Source organism: Ammospiza nelsoni, chromosome 21, assembly GCF_027579445.1.
Source record: "Ammospiza nelsoni isolate bAmmNel1 chromosome 21, bAmmNel1.pri, whole genome shotgun sequence".
Classification (NCBI taxonomy): domain Eukaryota; kingdom Metazoa; phylum Chordata; class Aves; order Passeriformes; family Passerellidae; genus Ammospiza; species Ammospiza nelsoni.
The window spans coordinates 633,735-651,808 of record NC_080653.1 but is presented as its reverse complement, the minus strand read 5'-3'; the positions used below and the strand labels follow the sequence as shown (position 1 = coordinate 651,808).

The window sequence follows — 18,074 nt, the reverse complement described above, 5'->3', positions numbered from 1 at the left end:
ATGGCAGAAACTCAGGTGGGACTGCCGGGATCTTTCCTGGAGCCTCCGGTTGGGCCTTGCCCTGTCTCCGACTCTGACTCTGACTCAGAGGATGCAGCTGTGTGTGGCACAGGACCCAGTGCTGCAACCCAGAACTACTCCCAGGTCATCCACAGTGGCCACTTCATGGTGTCGTGCCCGCACAGCGACTCACTGCCCCGGCGACGGCACCACCGTGCTGAGCCCGAGCTGGCTGATCCCCGGAGTATTGACCCGACCCTCACCCGGCTCTTTGAGTGCATGAGCCTGGAGTACAGGTGAGTCCCAGAGCCCTTGTGTGTGTCTTATGGACCCCCAGCTAGCTGAAGGCAGGAGGCTAGATGAGCCCCGTCCCCCAGCCAGGAATTTGTTTCCATCTGACCTCCTCTTCTCCATGGGCTGTGATGTGTCATATGCTCAGAAATTGCCATCCTGGGAAATTTCAGGGAGAAAGAGCTGATGCCGGGTTGTTGGCTGTGGAGCCAGGTGAGAAGCTTCTCTGTTCCACGTGTAGCTTGACTCTCCTCCATTTTCCCATGAGATCTGGTGTCACTGTGCCCAGCTGTATTTCCTCCTGGGCCAGACCTAGCACACTCTGTAGAGCAGCAGTGACCCTGTGGACAGCTAACACTCAGTTCTTTGGCAACCCAGCCCAGAGCAGGAGTCCTGCCTTCCGTCCTTTACTCTGTCCCCATGTCCTGAGGTTATTCCATGACATGCAGTAGCACTTGGGACTGGATGGCTGCATGGGTTTCGTCCAAGGTCTCCTGAAAGCTTTCCTCCTTCTCTCCTGAAAAATCAGATGGGTGCCTGCATTGTTCCTCTGCCTGACAAATTGCCAAGGCCCAGTGACAGCTCTTTGGTGACAACAGGACAGACTGCAATGTGCCTTCTATGGCCACAGTCCACATTCTTGGAGGCAGCTCCCTTCCTTTGCCAAGCCCCAAGGTTTTGAGTTCTCTCCAGCATGGCATCAGCATGACTTGCTCTGCTGGAGTCAGTGCCAAACTGCGTGTATAACTCTCCCAAAATGTCTAAATGTTGATGATGTTGATGTTGCTCTGCTGGAGTCAGTGCCAAACTGCGTGTATAGCTCTCCCAAAATGTCCAAATGATGATGATGTTCTACCATGTGAAAGCAAAACCTCAGCAAAGCAGCCTTGAAGAGGTGTCCATTACCTCATCCAGTATGGCTGAGCTCTCAGGTTTGTCTTAGAGTTCTTGAATGCTCAATGCAATGGGGAATGTGGTCACTGCCAGGACATCCTTGGGGATGCTGGGCAGAGAGACAGCACTCCGGTTCCCACATAGTTGTGTACTTCTGACCCATCACCATATCCTAGGTGGTGGATGGGATCATCCCAGTTTGCCAGCAGCCAGCACAGCACAGCTCTGCTCCAAGGAGCTGGGGAAGCCAGTGCTCTCTGGGAGCACAGGGAGCCTCAGCATGGGGTGACCCAGGTAAGGATCATGCTTCCTGGTTGGGCAGGTCACCCTGAGTGCCACACACAGGGGTCATAGAGACACTGGTGGCCTTGCTGTCTTTTCCTCTCCCAGCCCCATTTTTTCCATACCTGAGCCCTGCAGCTTTGAGGCTGGAGAAGCAGATACTGTCACACCAGGGTGTTCAAACTGTAGACTCATGAAGTGCAAGGCAGCTTCAGTGTGCCCCTGGGCTCTGGAGCTCCCAGGCAGAGTGGAAATGGACAGGATACAAGGGCTTTGACGCTTGGAGTACTGTGTGTGACTGGGGGCTGGCCATTCCACTACAGTCAGGGTTCCATTGCTCCAGTTCTCCTTACTCCCTGGACTCTCGGTGGCACATTTCCTTCCTGCAGTGAACATGGCAGTGCAGATACTGGCTCCTATGTAATGGGACACTCACCTAAGCCTTGTCCAGGGATGGGACAGCCACAGCTTCTCTGGGCAGCCTGTCCAGGTATCTCACCACCCTCACAGGGAAGAATTTCTTCCCAATATCCCATCTAGCCCTGTCCTCAGACACTGTGAAATCAGTCCCCCTTGTCCTGTCACTCTAGGCCCTTGATCAAAATCCTTCTCCAGCTCTCTTGGATCCTCTTTAAGCACTGGAGGAGCTCTAAGGTCTCCCCGGGGCCGTCTCTTCTCCAGGCTGGACAACCCAGCTCACTTTGCCTTTCTTTTGCTAATACATTTTTGACACACTTGTAGGCAGCAGTTGGAGAAAGGTATCAGGGTGAGAAAATAGAGTTAAATGTTTCTGGTGCATTTCTACATTTAGTGTTGTCTGATTTGATACTTCTCTGCATCACCTGCCATTTCCCACTTCCCCTCCCAGCCAGGTTCCCAGAGGCAGCACAGCCTCAGTTGGGGTCACCAGCCTAATATCCTCCAGCCCTCAGGAGAGCACCCACAGTTAAGCTCAGACTAACTTCCTAACCAAGGAGAAACCACTGTAAGCTGTCACCTGGAAGGCTCCTGTGGAGTTCCTCATACAACCCTCATGCAGGGCAGGGCTAGATCCAAAGCCAGGTCAGGTTGCTCAGGGCCATCACTTTGACAGATGGAGCCCTACGATGTGACCCCACCACCTGTCCAGCCTACTCAGGGTTGCCCCTCTCCCACAGGGAATTGCTGTCCATGGCTCTAGTTTGGAGTTTACCTGTTCCAATTCTTATGTTTGTTTCCCCTTGGCCTTTCTCAGTACATGTTTGAGAACTGTCTGGCTCTGTCTCCTCCTTAGGGCAGCTGATGGCAGTAATTCTCTCTTCACCTTCTTTAGGCTGAACAAACCCATCCTTGACAGTCCTCTTCTGTCACATATATTAGTCCCCAAAGACCTTGATATCCTCCTCCAGGACCACTCCAGTTTGTAAACCTCCTTCTCTTGTCCATTAGACACAATGTCCAGACTTTGCCATAGCAGTGTGGAGCAGAGGGGAAAACTACCCTGTCCCCTCATGAGCTGTGACTGCTACAGCCACCCATCCTTTGCTGTCTGGGCTCGCACCATTTCAAAGGTAACTCACTAAACTTTCCCTAAATATTTTTCAATGGTTACATCTTCCCCTCTCCAGCATTCCTCCTCTGCATTTCACAAACATTATAGCAGTCCTGTCTCAGCCTAAGCAATCATTCTGGGGATATGACTTATCTTCCTTCCACGGGCAGGACTGTGCATCACTCCTCAGTGGTAAAGAACTGCTCTCTCCACATCAAGGTTTGCTTCCCACATTTTGATTTGTTTCTTCAGATCCTCCAAAGGGAGGCAACTCCCCTCTCTGAGGTCTTCCTCCTAAGGCTAGGATGAAGCAGTTCCTTTTTACCTGTATTCCAGGACATTTAGAGCAGCTTCCTGTGTAATGATACTTTCCCACTCATTCTCCTGCAACATCCTGCATTTGTTGAATCCTTCCCTAGAATGTTGTTTCTCTCTACAGCCCACCTGGCTGCATCTCATTACCCAAAAAGCTGAGGGTGGACCTTAGCACGAGAAGGCTCATCCTCTCTATCACCGCAGTGTGGCCTGCACATTGTCATGGCTGGGCTCACACTCCCTCTTGTGCCTTACTGCTGGGAATCACTGACCTGGGGAACATCCTCCCGAAGGAAGGAAAACTGGGGGCAGATTGGGAGATGTGAACTGCAGTCACTTGTGGTCTTACCTGGCAACATCTGTCTTGTGCTCCAGAGAGATTTGACAAGAAAGGGACAGCAGACTGGGAAGTTTCTTGGAGTATACACTCAGCCTTTCTTGTCATTTAAAACAAGGTCTTTGGGGGGCCAATCCCCTACTAATTCATCCTCTTGTCAGCCTGCATCCCCCCTGGGAGAAGTGGAACTGCTGCTATTGATTCTTTAATTCACAGTGCCTTAAATGCTCACACAGGGGTAGTGAACACCAGGCAGAGACTCCAGGAATGCACTCACTGGAGTTCATCATTCAACCCTCTTTTTTCTTGCAGAAGACCTCCAGTCTAGGGGGTCTAATGAGTGGGAAAGGCTCGTGCTTGGGCTAAACACACCCACGCTGCATTGTGGCTCTGCTGTCATTTGTGGCAGGGAGTTGCACTTCTTTCTTCTGTCATTCCCCAGGGTTTCCCCTTTCCCCATTCCCTGAAACTGCTGGATGGGTAAATGAGTCACAGACCAAACAAGGTACTGCTGGATCCATGCCAGTGTTTGACCCAGGCTGAGCCCTGTTGCCACCTCACCCTATTCCACAAACACCCTGTAGCTAGTGGCAGGGTCTGTGTCCCCCTCCTTCTGATAGTGTAGGCAGCAGGACCCCCAACCTGTTTGGGGCACCCTATAACCTTCCCAGGTTCAATGGGAAGTTTGCATCCATCTCCCCAGGGGAGATTAATTGCAGGGAAGGGTGGGGTCCTTTTCAAGGCATAGCAGGGAGCAAAGATCAGCCTGTTAAGCCCCAAAACTGAAAGGATCATGAAGGGGGAAAAAAAGCATTTGGTGATAAAGCTCAAAGGCATCTGCTGCCTCCAGGCCCCACAGCAACTCCTAGTCATGGCCCACTGGCCTCACACGAGGCCAAGGTGTGTCCCACAGGCTCAGGCTGCTCTTTTCAGCTGGCTGTGAGTGAGGAACATGGCCTTGACCAGCATGATCTGGCCATGTGCCCAGGAATCCTGTCCCTTCCATTGGCTCCTCCACTTGGCACCATCTTGCTGTTTGCCATGCGCGCCTGGGGAAAGTTCAAAATCCTGGTGATAGCAGAGTGGTCAGTGTCAGCCTTAACTCTCTGTAGGCTGGAGTCACAGGTCCTTCTCCAGCCCCTGGGGCCATGTGTCAGGCTTGGTCTCCCTTGGGAGACCATCCTCATCCACTCCTGCAGCTGCTCCTAGACACATCCCTGCATCAGGCTCTGGAATTGTAGGGGTCCCCAGTCTTCTCCCTCTCCCAGAGGCAGATTTCAAGGAAGGTTGAAACAGAACCCACCAAAATCATTATTTGAGAACATTTACAGGTTTCACCAGCTTCAATGAACAAATCAGAGGCTTCATGCACCACTCTCGTTCCCAGCACCTTCCCCTTCCTGGGGACACAGCCGTGTGGCACCTGGAGGGGCTGGAAACAGGGGATATACAGCACCCTGACACCAACTCAGATTCCACCTTTCCTGCTCCAAGCATGTACCAAGGAAAAGTGGAAGTCAAAGCAGCACCAAGATATTTAGGGTAAAAACTGTCTGCTGGAGAGGGACATGGCTTCTCAGGCAGGAATGCCAGGCAGCCTGCAGCTAGCTCTCAAAGTGACCCCTGGAGCACCTGGCATTGCCCTGAGGCCCACGGCATGTTGTTGGGAGAGCTGGAGATGTGAAATGGATCCCAAAGTAAGGCAGAGGGACCCTGGCCTTCCCTACAGAGTTCCTGGGGCAGCAGGACCCTCAGGAGCTTTTTGGTGGCTGCACATGAGGGACTGTGTTCCTTGGCTGGATGGAAACAAGACGAGGAGTGAAATGAGGCTTCCTGCACTGCAGGTCCCATCAGGGACATCACCACCACCACCACCACCACTACGATGAGCTGCAGAACAAACACAGCTGCCTCTGGGAACCAGGAAATGGGAATCGGGGAGCTCAGCTCGGGCTCGGGGGGCAGGTTTGCAGCAGTTGGTATGGAGAGCCAGGGCAGCTCTGACTGGCTGGTATCACTATGTGTCTGTCTTGGAGCACAGGCAAGTGTCCCTTAACATCCTGAACATCCTCCAGTGTTATCCTCTCTTCCCAGACCCTCCATAAGGGCTGCCCTTGATTGCTTCAGCTGAAGGCAGCATTTTCAAGCCTTGCCTGGTGTTAAAGGAAGGGTCAGAATTACCTGTCCAAACACTGTGATGATGAAAGAGGCACTACAGTGCATGTTACCACACATCTCACCTGGGCAGGAAACTTACCTTCCTGTCCCCCAGGCCCAGGACACAGTTGGCTTGGTCAGGGGCAGCAGGATCCCACCTCAAAGCTGGGGTTCAAATATCAAGGAATCAATGCCTCAATGGGCTGTGCTTTAATCCAGGGGTTTGAGAAGCCTTCTGTGGGTGTGTGAAGCTCAGGGTTTAGGTCAGTGCTGCTCCCAGGGTGTGCAGGAGCTTGGAATGCTCCAGTGGGTGCTCCCACAGGTGCCTGGCAAGTACCTGCAGCAGAGTCACGTGGCTGTACCTGCTCCTGACCTGCCACCAGATTGGTGGCCCCTGTACATCTTTCAAGGTGGTGCCCCTCAGCCTCCCCTTTGCTTGGTGTTTCAGTGGGAAGCTAGTATCTCCGAAGTGGAAGAATTTCAAGGGACTGCGTCTGCTTTGCTGGGATAAAATTCGACTCAACAATGTGATCTGGAGAGCATGGTACATCCAATGTGAGTATGGGTGTCAGATCCCAGATGCCAGGCTGTGCCAGTGGGATGGAGCTGGCACTGGAATGACTGTGTACAGGTGCAGAGATAGGGATGGGGCATGGATACAGCCAGCTGTATTCTCCCCTGTGCAGATGTGGAACGGAGGAAAAACCCTGTGTGCGGCTTCATCACCCCTCTGGAGGGCATGGAGGCTGATGAGCACCGAAAACCAGAGGTAGGGCAGGATCCCTTGCAGCTCTCTTGGGCAGCACCAAGGTCTGTGTGGCACAACAGGGATCTGGGGACATGTTGCATTTCATAGATTTGCTGGAAAAGGTGTTTCTGATATGGCACATGGAAAGCAGCCCTGGCTATGGGGTGTGGGGCCAGAGAGCTCAGCCTTAACCCCCTGTCCTGCCCCCCAGGCTGTTGTGCTGGAGGGCAACTACTGGAAACGCCGCATTGAGGTGGTGATGAGGGAGTACCACAAATGGAGGATCTACTATAAGAAGCGGGTGAGTGGCTCTGGCCATGCTGCCCCCCATCCTGCGGCAGTGCCAACAGTGGGATGGAATAGTGTGATGGATGGAACATGGCTCCCTGGAGCCATGGCAGACAGAGCAGGACATGACAGGCTTTTGCCAGCATGGGAGGGGGATGCTGGCTGACCCCTGAGCTCTCCCTGCCTGGGGCATGACCTAGGCTCTCTTCTCCTTCCAGCTCCGAAAATCCACACGGGAGGGAGGGATCTCCAGTCCAAAGAGGGTGAGTCTGCTGAGACTGCTGAGGGTGGGAAGAGGGAGAAAAGGGAGGACAGTTTGGACCCCTGCACTGGGCAGAAGGGCAAAGAAAAGCAGGGTGTGATAAGCCCATTGGAACGAGATGCTAAGCATCTGGGATACTGGATTCACCCTCTGGAAGTAGCCAGGAGTTAAGGTTTGGAGGGAGCAAACACTGCAGGGAGCATGGGAGCTGCCAGGGGAGCAGCCAGGGAAGCAGACATGGACCCCACCCATGAAAGGCGTCCACTCAGCTCCTTTGCTCTACCTCATGTAGGACGAGGATGTCTGGAGGCCTACAGAGAAATGGTGCAACCAGCTCTTCTGCAACGTAGTGCCCATGCTGCTTGGGGATGAGGAGGAAGAGTGTGCAAGTAGGCAGCATTTCGATTTGGACACCTTCCTCTCGGACATATCTGACACCCTCTTCACCATGACACAGATGCCCAGCACCCACCAGGCACTCCCTGAAGATGGTAGGTGCTGCAGACCATGCTTCAGCAGGATGTGAAGGAGGAATCCAGATGTTGTGTCTTGGTTTAGCCCCTGAGAGCTGCCAGCCATGTCCTTTTGAGCAGGCAGGGTCCCCAGGCATCTGCCTTGATGGGGCAGGGGGAAGGGATGTTCCTGTTCTTCCCAAACAGGAGCCACCAGGGGAGAGGATGCTTGAGGAGTGTTTGGGCAGGGTGGGATCATCCCCTTCTCCTGTGGTTCTCTATGCACCAGCATGCTGAGGGCTGAGCTCCCCAGGGACCACCAGCATCATGAAGGACTTTGCCCCAGCCCCCAGGGAAGGTCCTTCTTCCATGGCCACTCTTTGCTGTCCCTACCTGGCCATGTCTCTCGGGCATCTGCAGCTCCGGCCAGGTCCTGTGCCAAGAATCAGCCTTTCACTGCGGTTCCTGGGAACTGGATGAGGCCCTAGAGGGGCTGATGGACAGTGGTGAGATGGGATGGCATGGGATGGGATGGGATGTGATGGCCCTGGCTCTCCTCAGGGTAGGCACTTATATCCCTGCCCAGGGCAGGGTGCAGTGATACAGGGTGATTCTGGGGTGACACAGAGGTGTGGAAGCCAGGTAGCTATCAGAGCAGTGGTGGGAGCAGCCCTCAAGGTGGGTCTCAGGGATGCAGTATCTGGGCTTTGATGTTCCAGCTCTGCCCTCTTCCAGCGTATGTTGGGAATGCTGACATGATACAGCCGGATTTGGCACCCCTGCAGCCCAGCCTGGATGACATGGACATATCAGGTAAGAGGCAGCCTGGATGCAGTACCACATCCCACCCAGTCCTGCACACCGTGACTGCTTAAAATGGAGGGACACAGGTTTGGCCTGGCAGTAGTGGGAATTGCTGAGACAGGCAGAAAGCACTGGACATCTAATGGCATGGGAAAAGCAGCATGGATGGGCAGGGGCTGAAGGCAGAGCCTTGTTGTGCCTGCCTGACCCTGGAAAGAGGCACAGAAGGTCAGGAAGGGCTTGGCCATGAGGTGTGGGAGGGGATTTCTACAAAAAGAGGTTATTTCCGGGAGTGCTAAAGGCCCTCATTTTGACTGCAAATAGAGGAAGGACAATTGTCCCTCAGAGGAGGAGGAAACCTCTAGAGAGTAGGTTCTGCTGAGTCCCCTCCTCACCCCACTGCCCAGCCAGCCTGGGTGGTTGGCTTGGAGCTAGGACCCTGTACAGGGCTGTGCTACATCCCCTGGGGACAAGTCACTGTCCCTGCCAGGCTGACCAAAGACAAGTCTGGCCCTGGTTTCCAGTTCAGCTGGGACATGTCCTGGTCACAGCAGTGTCCCCAAATGCCAGGGCAAGGCACTGTTGGGGACCAGCTTTGCCCTCTAACGTGTCAGAGCTGTGCACATCATGCAGGGTGGGAGCCTGCTGGCTACCCAGATATAGCTAGTGTCCTTGGGCAGCACCAGCATCTCCAGACCCCTGTGTGAGCAGCCTGGAGCTCCATGGCCTGCCTCCACTTCCTGGAGGAGGAAATAAAAAGGGTACTTGCACCATATGGCTTTGGGGTGTTGCAAGACCAGATGCTGGCAGGGAGCAGGCTAGGCATTCCATGTGCCAGGGCAGGTGGTAGCATGGGTGCCCTTGGGATGGATACTCTTGGGATGGATGAGGTGAGAAGACTCCTGCCACCACCCTCTCAAACTCATTTCAATCAGAGATCCCATCAGAGTCAGGCATGCTGGGAAGAGGGTCTGTTGCCATAGTTGGTGCTTCACCTTCTGCCCCTGGTGCCCCAAGTGGTCATCAGTTCCTAGAAAGTGTGACATCTCCAAGTGGGTTAAATTGACACTTGGTAAGTGTTCCTTATCCTGAGAGGGCCTGTATGGTGTCGCAGCAGCAGCTCCAGCACCTCTCTGAGGGCCCAGCATGGTCTCAAGCTCAACAGGAGATGGCAGGAGCACGGTGGTTCCTTTCTGAACCAATATATCAGTTAGGTTAGCTTTTTTCTGGGAAAAAGGCCTTTTGCTTTAGGGTGCTTCTTGGCAATGGGATGGGTGCAGACCACATTACAAGGAAACATCCCTTCCTGCTCTGACCATGTCCAGTGCCTCAGCCCAGGGACACTGCTGGGGCTGAGGAAGGTCCCCAGTCTCTCTGTGGCTCCTGGTCTGCCAGGCTTAGTGTGTTCTGGGACAGAGTAGCATCCCCTGGGGTGCTTGGAGATCTTTTGATGGGAGTTTTGTCCTGGATGAAGCAGCTCCCTGGGTGATAAGGTGTTACATCTGAGCACTGTGTATGCCATGCACCCCTGGGACCGTGGGGAGAGGAGGTTGGGGTGCTGGGTGCCAGCCAACCCAATTATGTCCCAAAACGTCACTTTTTCAGCAGGGCAGGCAGCTTTGGAGCAAGGATCACCCAGCAGCCTCATGCAGAGCTACACAGGGCAGGCATGTGGGGTAGGCACCATGGGGTCACAGGGCTGTCATTGTGTGGGGTGGTGTGGCAGAGCTCAGTGCCTGTCAGTCAGTGCCTGCAAACCAATCCCCAAATGAGGAAGCATCTTGTGTCTGCGGCGGGTGCTGGAGTGCGGTGTGAGGCAGATGGACAAGTCCTCCTGGCAGAAGCGAGGGAGCAGCCCAGCCCTGTGCCCTGCTGGCACTGTGCTTCAGGTAGGATTGGTGCTGGGCACTGGGGCTGGGCTGTCCATCCCATGGGGTGGCAATGCCCTGCTGCACTGCAGGACTCTCCCCAAAGCCTGGGACAAGTGCTGAAGGGTCTTTGGGTTGGAAAGGCCCAATCACACTGGAGAGCATCCCTAGGTTTGAGCAGGATACCAAAGCTGTGGTTTGCTGACCATGCAGGCTCTTCTCCCTTGAGCAGGCTGCGTCCTGGCCATGCCACACTGCCTCAAGTGTAACAGGGTGATACAACAGTGAGGAGGAGCATGGGCAAGAGCTATGGGGTGAGGAAGAGGCAGGAGAAAGGGAGGACAAGGCTCCCAGGGGCTGCCAGGCATCTTCCATCCCTGTAGCACAGTGAGAGGCACAAGAGGGTCTGACAGGTATGGTGAGAGGCACAATAGGATCTGCAGGCTGGGCATCACAAACTCCTATAAATACCTGCAGAGCTTCAGCGCTGGTAGCAGGGACATCCTGGTGTGAGCATGGCTGAGGTGGGAGCAATGTGGGGCTGGACTGCATCCCAGGAAGCCCAAGTTCCTGCCTGGCAGCACTGCAGCACATACAAAGCACTGGCCTTTGGAGGGGCAGGGATGGCCCTGACATGCTGTCAGGCATTCACCATGGCTGTTGCAGGGGTAAGGGGCACTCTGAGAGCTGACTGGGACATCTCAGCAGTGGCTCTGTCCTGTCTCACATCAGTGTTCCCCTCAGATGGTAGCGCATGGCGTGCTGGAAACATCACCATGCCCAGTCTCCTGCCATCCCACAGTGCTGGCATGTTTGCTCCTCTGGTGTAGATTCAGCAGAGTCTTAGGCCTTTGTGGGTCCCAGCCCAGGCACCCCAGCTGCTGGAGCCTGGATCGCAGCTCTGAGCATGGTTGTGTACACCAAGTGGGCAGAACTAGCAGCAGGGCCTGGAGCTGGCACTGCCAGTGCTAGCCAAGGGCTGGAGAGCATAGCTGGGTGCTTCCCAGAGGAGGTGCAAGTTCCTGTCCCCAGTGGCTGCTCAGGCACTGCACCTGTGCCAGTGGCTGCTGGGCAGCAAACCTAGTGAACTCTCCTACTCCATCCTACAGGGAAGCATCCAGCAATGCCATCTGTGTCCCACAGTCATCCTCTCCATGATAAACCCTCCCTGTGGCGATGCCAGAGCCAGCATTGACACAGGCACTGAGCCAAGGCATTCATGGGGCTGATGTACCCAGGGAGACAGCTGCCAAAAGTGTGGGGCCCACCCTTTGTGCTGTGGCGTCTGGCCCTGCGGAAGGACCAGGGCTGTGGGAAGGAGAGAGAAAGGGAGCGGGAGTCGCAGCAGGGTCACGCGGCTTGGCTTCAGGAAGGCCATGGGATGTGGTTAGCCACAGGCTGCACGCACAGCAGCACTGGAGTGGGCAGCACAGAACTTGTTGGCCATGGGTGAACATGTGCTTGAGCTGCCCTGGCCCCAAAAAGTGCAGAGTGTCAGTAGCAGGGTATGGTTCCACCCTGCCCCATCCTCTCTGGGCAGGTCCATTTAGGCCGGTCACTGTGTCTCTACTTGGCTCTGCAGAAATCTTCACCAGCCACCGGCCACCCCCATCTCAGACACAACCGGGCTACCAGGATCCATCCTGCTTCTCGCCCATGGCTGAGCCCCTGTTCAGCAGTGGAGGGTCCCTGATGGGTGCTCGGGGTCTGCCTGTGAGCCCCGAGGCCCCGCTCCTACCTGGCACCCTCCTCCAGGTGAGTGAAATCCCAGCCTGCAGCCTTTGGCTTACTGGTGGTGTACCAGTCACCCACCCTGACCCTGCCATGTCTTCTGCAGCCCCGTGGTGCCTCCCAGCTCAGCCTCCACAGCGCCTTCCTGGGCTCTGAGCTGCCCCTGGCCCCCCTGCCCCCCGAACCCCCCGACGTGGCACCCAGCAGCCTCAGCCCCCAGCTCCGACACAAGCCCACACTGCAGTACGACTTTCCTGGCAAGTGCCTCAGCCTGGAGCCACCAGCACCCCCCTATGTCCTCCCCATCCCATCCCCCCGGGCACCACTGCTGAGCCTGGAACCCCCCTTCTCCCCCACCTCGGCCTCCCGCTCTAAGTTCCCCTACAGCAGTTCACCTGACCCCTCGCTTGCCACTCACCCTGCCTCCCCTCTCTCGAGCCCTTGCTTTGCTCCCTACGTCCCAGGACTGGGCCATGCCACAGGCATGGGGCACCAGGGGTACTCCAGCCCTGCTGTCTCCCAGCTCCTGCCCCCTGCCCTGCTGGGCAACCCTAGGTTTACTCCCGCCAAGGGGCCACCCCAGGGTGAGGGTGGGCAGCCCAAAGTGAAGTCCAGTGGCACCAAGGCAAGGAGGCTGCCAGGACACCCCCTGTCCCACCTGCCTGAGCCCAACCCCTGCCCGAGCCAGCTCCTGACCACAGGTAACAGGGTTGGGGGGCTGTCGGGGGACACAGGAGTGAGGCGGGGGGCATGCTGTTGTGGGGATCAGAGTGGGGACCCCATTTCTTCCTGGGGTTGGGACACAGGGAATACTGGGCAGGGCACAAGGCAGTCCCCATACTGGGGTAGTTCCAAACCCAGGGGTGAAGCCATGTCTGAGGGATCAGCCCTGGTTTCAATGGCCTCAGAGGGAAATGCCGCCCAGCCCCAGGACTTGGCAACAGGCACTGCTAGGAAGTTCCTAGCAGTTCCTAGAGTCCCTAGTCTGGTCTTTATGGCTCTGTTGGCACAACAGGCTGGGGCGTTCACTGCTGTCCTGCCTGATATGCTGCCTGTGGGTGTGATGGGACAGTCCCTTGGGCACAGTTATGGCCCTCTGCTTGCTTGAGGAGGGGCTGGAGCTCCCTTCCTGCCTGAAGCTCCTGACAACTCTCCTGTGAGGAGAACAGACTCCTCCAGAGGTGCATCCCTTTTCTCTGGGGCAATCCAGCAGGGAAGGGGCTGCAGCAGTTCTGGTGCAGGGAGGGGCTAGCTGTCTCCTGGGGCAGGGAAGGTCACTCCAGCCCCAAGAGCCCCACATAGCAATGCCCATCTGCTTCGTGCCCCCTCAGCCAAGCAGGACCTGGCGCTGGATATCCCTTGCCCAATAGGTGCAGGACTCATGCCCATGACCCCTGTCTCTGAGGTAAGCACTCAACAACCCCCCAGGTTGGGAATTGCCTTCTCCTGGCTGCTGGGGAAGGGGTGGAGATGGGTTCTGGGGGTCACATTTTGGTGTGGGCTGGACAGAAATGGAGGGAAGGAGGGGGCACATGGCTGGGTGGCTGGGGATGGCAGGAGTTGCCTGAGTTTCTTCTTTAAAACAACCAAGGCAGAGGTAAGAGACATCTCACTTCCAGGGCCCCTTTTCTGGGGCATCGTGGCTGCCCCTGCAGATAGTGGCAGGGGCTGCACATCCTAGTGCAACCTGGTGTGCATGAGGTGTTGATCCCTCAACTCCCCTTCCTCTGTCTTCTCCCAGCAGCAGAGCACTGTCTCCAAAGTCCCTGCCACCTTCCTCTCCAGAATGTCCCAGATGAGCCCAGGACTGGCTCCTGGCTCCAGCCCTTCTCAACTGTTGCTGCACACAATAGGCACACAGCTGAGCCCCCTGCAAGTCACCAAGGCAGAGCAGCTGTCCCCCACCTCAGCTTGTGGTGAGTCTGGAGCACCCCAAGGAGCTCCACAGGGCACTGGGGCTCCTGCAGAGAGCTCAGACCAAGCACTGTGGGAATTTTCATTTTGGCTGCAATCCTGGCTATTTCTATTTAATCTGATGAGCATGGAGGTTTCCTTCTGTGCCCTTTCACCTGCTTCTTTCTCCAGCAGCAAAAGCAGAAATAGGGAAAGACAAAAATGGAGCAAAATGTCGGACTGTGGTTTTGAAACCCCGGAGCTTGGTTTTGGAGCAAGAAGCATCCGCTTTCACTCACAATAACCAGTGTGGCTGCTGGAAACCAGGCTCTGGTGTTGTTCCCAGTTCAGTTTGGTGCTGCTCACCACAACCTTGCTGCCCTCACACCTCTTTCCATGCAATTTCTACCCCAAGAAATGCTGGGAATTTAAAACCTCGAATCCCAGATGTTCCCACTTCTGAACAGCTGTAAAATGAGAGGGACTTGGGATAATGTGTGCTTGGAGGCTGAAGAGGAGCATCCCAATCAGCTGAGTGGGGTGGCTTGTCCTGAGGTGGGGGCAGCACTGTGGGATGCCCCTCTCTGCCTGCCCCAGGTGCTGAGATGTCACCTTGTCATGAGTGCTGTTGCTATCCCTCTCTTCAGAGCAGCACCTTCCCTTTTTCAGGCAGTGACTGGCCCAAGCCCAGCCAGGCTTCCCCAGGACCCACTGCAAGGCAGGCCACTAGCATCTCCCTGCACCAGCCCATGTCCCGTCCAGGAAGGCCTGAGTCCACCAAGGTATGGCAGAAGCTGCCAACTTTATATGCACCCCCCTTTCCTCCTCCCCCAAGACACCCTCCACCCTCACTTCAAGCTTTGGGCCAGCCTGTTCCCAGTGGGGCTGCTGGCCCATGGCTGTCCCTGCTGCGGGGAGGTGCCTGACGGCGCTGACCTGCAGCTGGAGAGCCGCCGCATCACACACATCTCCGCTGAGCAGAAGAGACGCTTCAACATCAAGCTTGGCTTCACCACACTGCACAGCTTGGTGAGCACACTGAGTGCTCAGCCCAGCATCAAGGTGAGAATCCAGGGCCAGCCCTGGGCATGGAGGGACACGGCACATCACCCAGAGACACTGCATCCCTGCTGTGACCCACAGCTCAGAACTCCTCTCCTGCACCCCAGCCTGTGGTGCAGGAGGCTGGAGCACACAGCAGGCACACAGTGCGGCTGTGTGAGGGTGGTCTGGGCCCCCTTCCCCTCTCACCCCATGCCCCCCCAGGTCAGCAAGGCCACCACCCTGCAGAAGACAGTCGAGTATATCTGCAAGCTGCAGCAGGAGCGGGCAGCTCTGCAGGATGAGGCACAGCGTCTGCGGGAGCAGATTGAGGAGCTCAATGGCTCCATCAAGTAAGGGGGGGCGTGGCTGGGGGAGATGGGGGAGCACTGCCTGCTTTGGGGTAGCCAGGCAGGGCAAGCAGCAGGATATGGCAGGATGGCAGCAGGACATGGCAGGTCTCCCTGGAGCACCTCCCAGCTGACTGTCCCTCCTCAAACCCTCTCTGTGGGAGGGCTGATGCTCAAGAGGCAGGACAGAGGCAGGGCCAGGTCTCACACCTGCCCTGAGAGGGGGACATTGGCTGGCAACTCCTGCTGAGTTTCCATAGCTCCCAGTCCCGAACATGGCCCCACAATACTGGTTGTGCCCCACAGCCTGTGCCAGGAGCAGCTGCCAGCCACAGGGGTGCCCATCACACGGCAGCGCTTTGACCACATGCGCAGAATGTTTGACGAGTATGTTCGCTCCTCCACATTGCAGAACTGGAAGTTCTGGATTGTATCCTTTGGGGCCAGTGCCTGCTGCTCCATCTCACCCTCCACCGGAGGCACCAGGTGCTCTGGTTCATCCGCTGCTACTGGGTCTTTGGGGTCCCTCAAGCTCAGGAGGCTTTGGGGACCACAGGGAGATGATTCCCAGCCAAAGTCGCATGGTGGGAACATGCTGATATTCTGTGTTTAGGAGGGATATTCTGCTCCAAGGGATCAAAAACAGTTGGTAAATGGTCCTCAGGGAGAAGGGAAGTGGAGCTAAGCTTATGGAGGGAATTGCTCTCGATGACATGGGAACTGGCTCTGAGAGGCAGTAGCCATGGATTAGGAAAGGTCCAGACACAAAGCTGTGGACATGATGGCTTGGTCTTCGTGGTTGCATGCCATACCCTGGAAGCACAGGGATGGGGGGAGGATCAAGGGGCAAGGAACCTGTGGGAAAAGAGCTGGATCTGTTCTTCTCTGAGCACAATTTAGACACACTGGGACTCACTGGCAGAGCCTTTGAGGTGTGTGCAATCCCAAGTGGCAGAGTGATGAAAGGCACTGCTGCCCATGGTCCCATCCAGCACAGGGCATCTGGACCAGGCAGAGGTGACTTCTGATGCAGGGCTGGGGAGCTCCTTCCTCAGGACACAGAGTATCGTAAAGCCAACATGGGCTCTAGATATGCTTGTGATAGAGATATCTCTGTGGGTTACTGCCTGCACAAAATCTGCAGGCTGGTCCCTGCAGGTTGGAAGCAATAGGGGAGCTTATGGGACACACTGATGTCCTGCCTTGCCCCTGAGCACTTTGCTAGCTTGTTCCCTGACCTACTCTGGAGGACATGTCTTCTGTCTCAGCAACCTTTTCTGTAGCCCCAGCCATGACAGGGCTTTTGCATCTCTCCCACTTCCTACCCAGGTGACACTTAAGCCATCACCCTAGCAGTTTGGGCTAGTGCCAGGTGAGGTGCTGTGCTGGGAAGGCAGTCAGCAGGTCTGTTCCATGGCCTGTCCTGCTGTCCCAGCAGTTCTGCTCCATGTCCAGACAAGAAAGTCTGTCCTACTGCCATATGAGGGTGATGCCCACACCTGGGAGGAGTGAGACCCTTGTCATAGCAAAGCTGGTCCTTAACTCCTCTGATCCCACCAGTTCAGTATCATCATCCGGCCCCTCTTCGAGTCTTTCAATGGCATGGTGTCCACAGCCAGCATGGAGAGCCTCACCCAAACATCCCTCGCTTGGCTGGACCAGCACTGCTCCCTCCCAGCGCTTCGGCCAAGTAGGTGATCCTGTGCCTGGCAGTGGCACCCTGAGCAAGCTGGGTTGGCATGGACTTCTCAGTCCAGGAAAGGCATCCTCGAAAGGCAGAGGGGAAAAGGACAGGGGTGTCCTGGGGGATGGCAGGGCTGATCTGTGGGATGTCCTTGGGCTCCTGCTCAGTGATTTCCCGTGCTCCTGTCACACCCACGCCCCAGCTGAGCCGGAAGTGTCCCAACTCCAAGTCCTGGTGGGGCAGGCTCAGCCCTCCCCAAAGCCCCTCAGCCCACCCCAAACCCACTCTCAGGGAGGGTTTCCTTCCACCGCGTCTTCTGGGGCTGTGGAAGCGACCAGTCCCGCCATTCTGGGGGCTGGAACAGGGCCGGGCAGCGCCGTGTTCCCCAGGATGGGTCACGCCTTCCAGCCCCGTCCCCTATCCCCACAGCCGTCTTGAGCTCCCTGCGGCAGCTGAGCATCTCCACCTCCATCCTCAGCGACCCGGCCCGTGTCCCCGAGCAGGCGGCGCAGGCAGTGGCGGCGCTGGGACGCCCTGGCGGCGCTGGGACGCCCTCCATCTGACTGCTCCAGGGGCTCCGGGGTGTCCCAAGGGCACCGGCGTGGGGAGCCGGGACTGCACGAGGGCTGTTCCGCCCTGTCCCCCTGCAATAAAGGACTTGCTGTGCCACGGACTCCGCCTGGTTCTTCAGCCCTGGCGCCGCTTTGGGCACGGCCGGGAAGGGCCGGGACTGAGCGGGGTGACACCGGAAGCCGTGAAAGCCGGGACTGGGAGTGGGGCCAGGGGCTGGGGGAAATGAGGGAAACCGAGCTTGGGGGCAAGTGAAGGAAGAGGCTGTGGCGGGGGGGGGGGGGGGGGTGAAGGGAAGTGCGGGCAGGGACTGGTGGGGGCAGGGGGCGGGGTTAAGGTAAGAGCTGGGGAGGTTGAGGGCCGGGACCTGGGGGAGCAGGAACTGGAGGAGAGCCGGGGTTGGGGAGCATGTGGGCGGGGACCGGGGTGAGGGGGACGTAGAAGCTGGGATGAGAGGAGCCCGGGCTCCGTCGAAGGCACGGGCTGGGGTGCTCAGGTGCTGGGGGAGTGTTAGAAGAGGGTCTAGGGGGGTTTACGGGGCTTTGTGGGAGGCAAGGGCTGAGAACAGGGACTGGG

The 18,074-nt window shown here is 56.6% G+C and overlaps 1 protein-coding gene across 5 annotated transcripts; it reads left to right on the top strand.

The window, feature by feature from the left end:
- MLXIPL (MLX interacting protein like) lies at nt 1-17,598 on the top strand. 5 transcript variants are annotated; one of them, XM_059487003.1, is made up of 17 exons: nt 1-296; nt 6,256-6,362; nt 6,494-6,576; nt 6,767-6,856; nt 7,062-7,106; nt 7,398-7,596; nt 8,293-8,370; nt 11,812-11,984; nt 12,067-12,661; nt 13,292-13,365; nt 13,702-13,876; nt 14,523-14,635; nt 14,835-14,915; nt 15,120-15,247; nt 15,551-15,674; nt 16,805-16,934; nt 17,358-17,598. In XM_059487003.1, the coding sequence occupies exons 1-17, from the start codon at nt 1-3 to the stop codon at nt 17,489-17,491; spliced, it is 2,625 nt and encodes an 874-aa protein (XP_059342986.1). In that variant the 3' UTR covers nt 17,492-17,598. The 5 variants fall into 5 exon arrangements, 4 of the variants coding, with proteins under 4 accessions (XP_059342986.1, XP_059342989.1, XP_059342987.1 ...); XM_059487006.1 differs by having other exon boundaries at nt 14,796-14,915; XR_009419830.1 differs by lacking the exon at nt 15,120-15,247 and having other exon boundaries at nt 14,796-14,915; nt 17,358-17,442.
- Nucleotides 17,599-18,074: the final 476 nt, after the last annotated feature.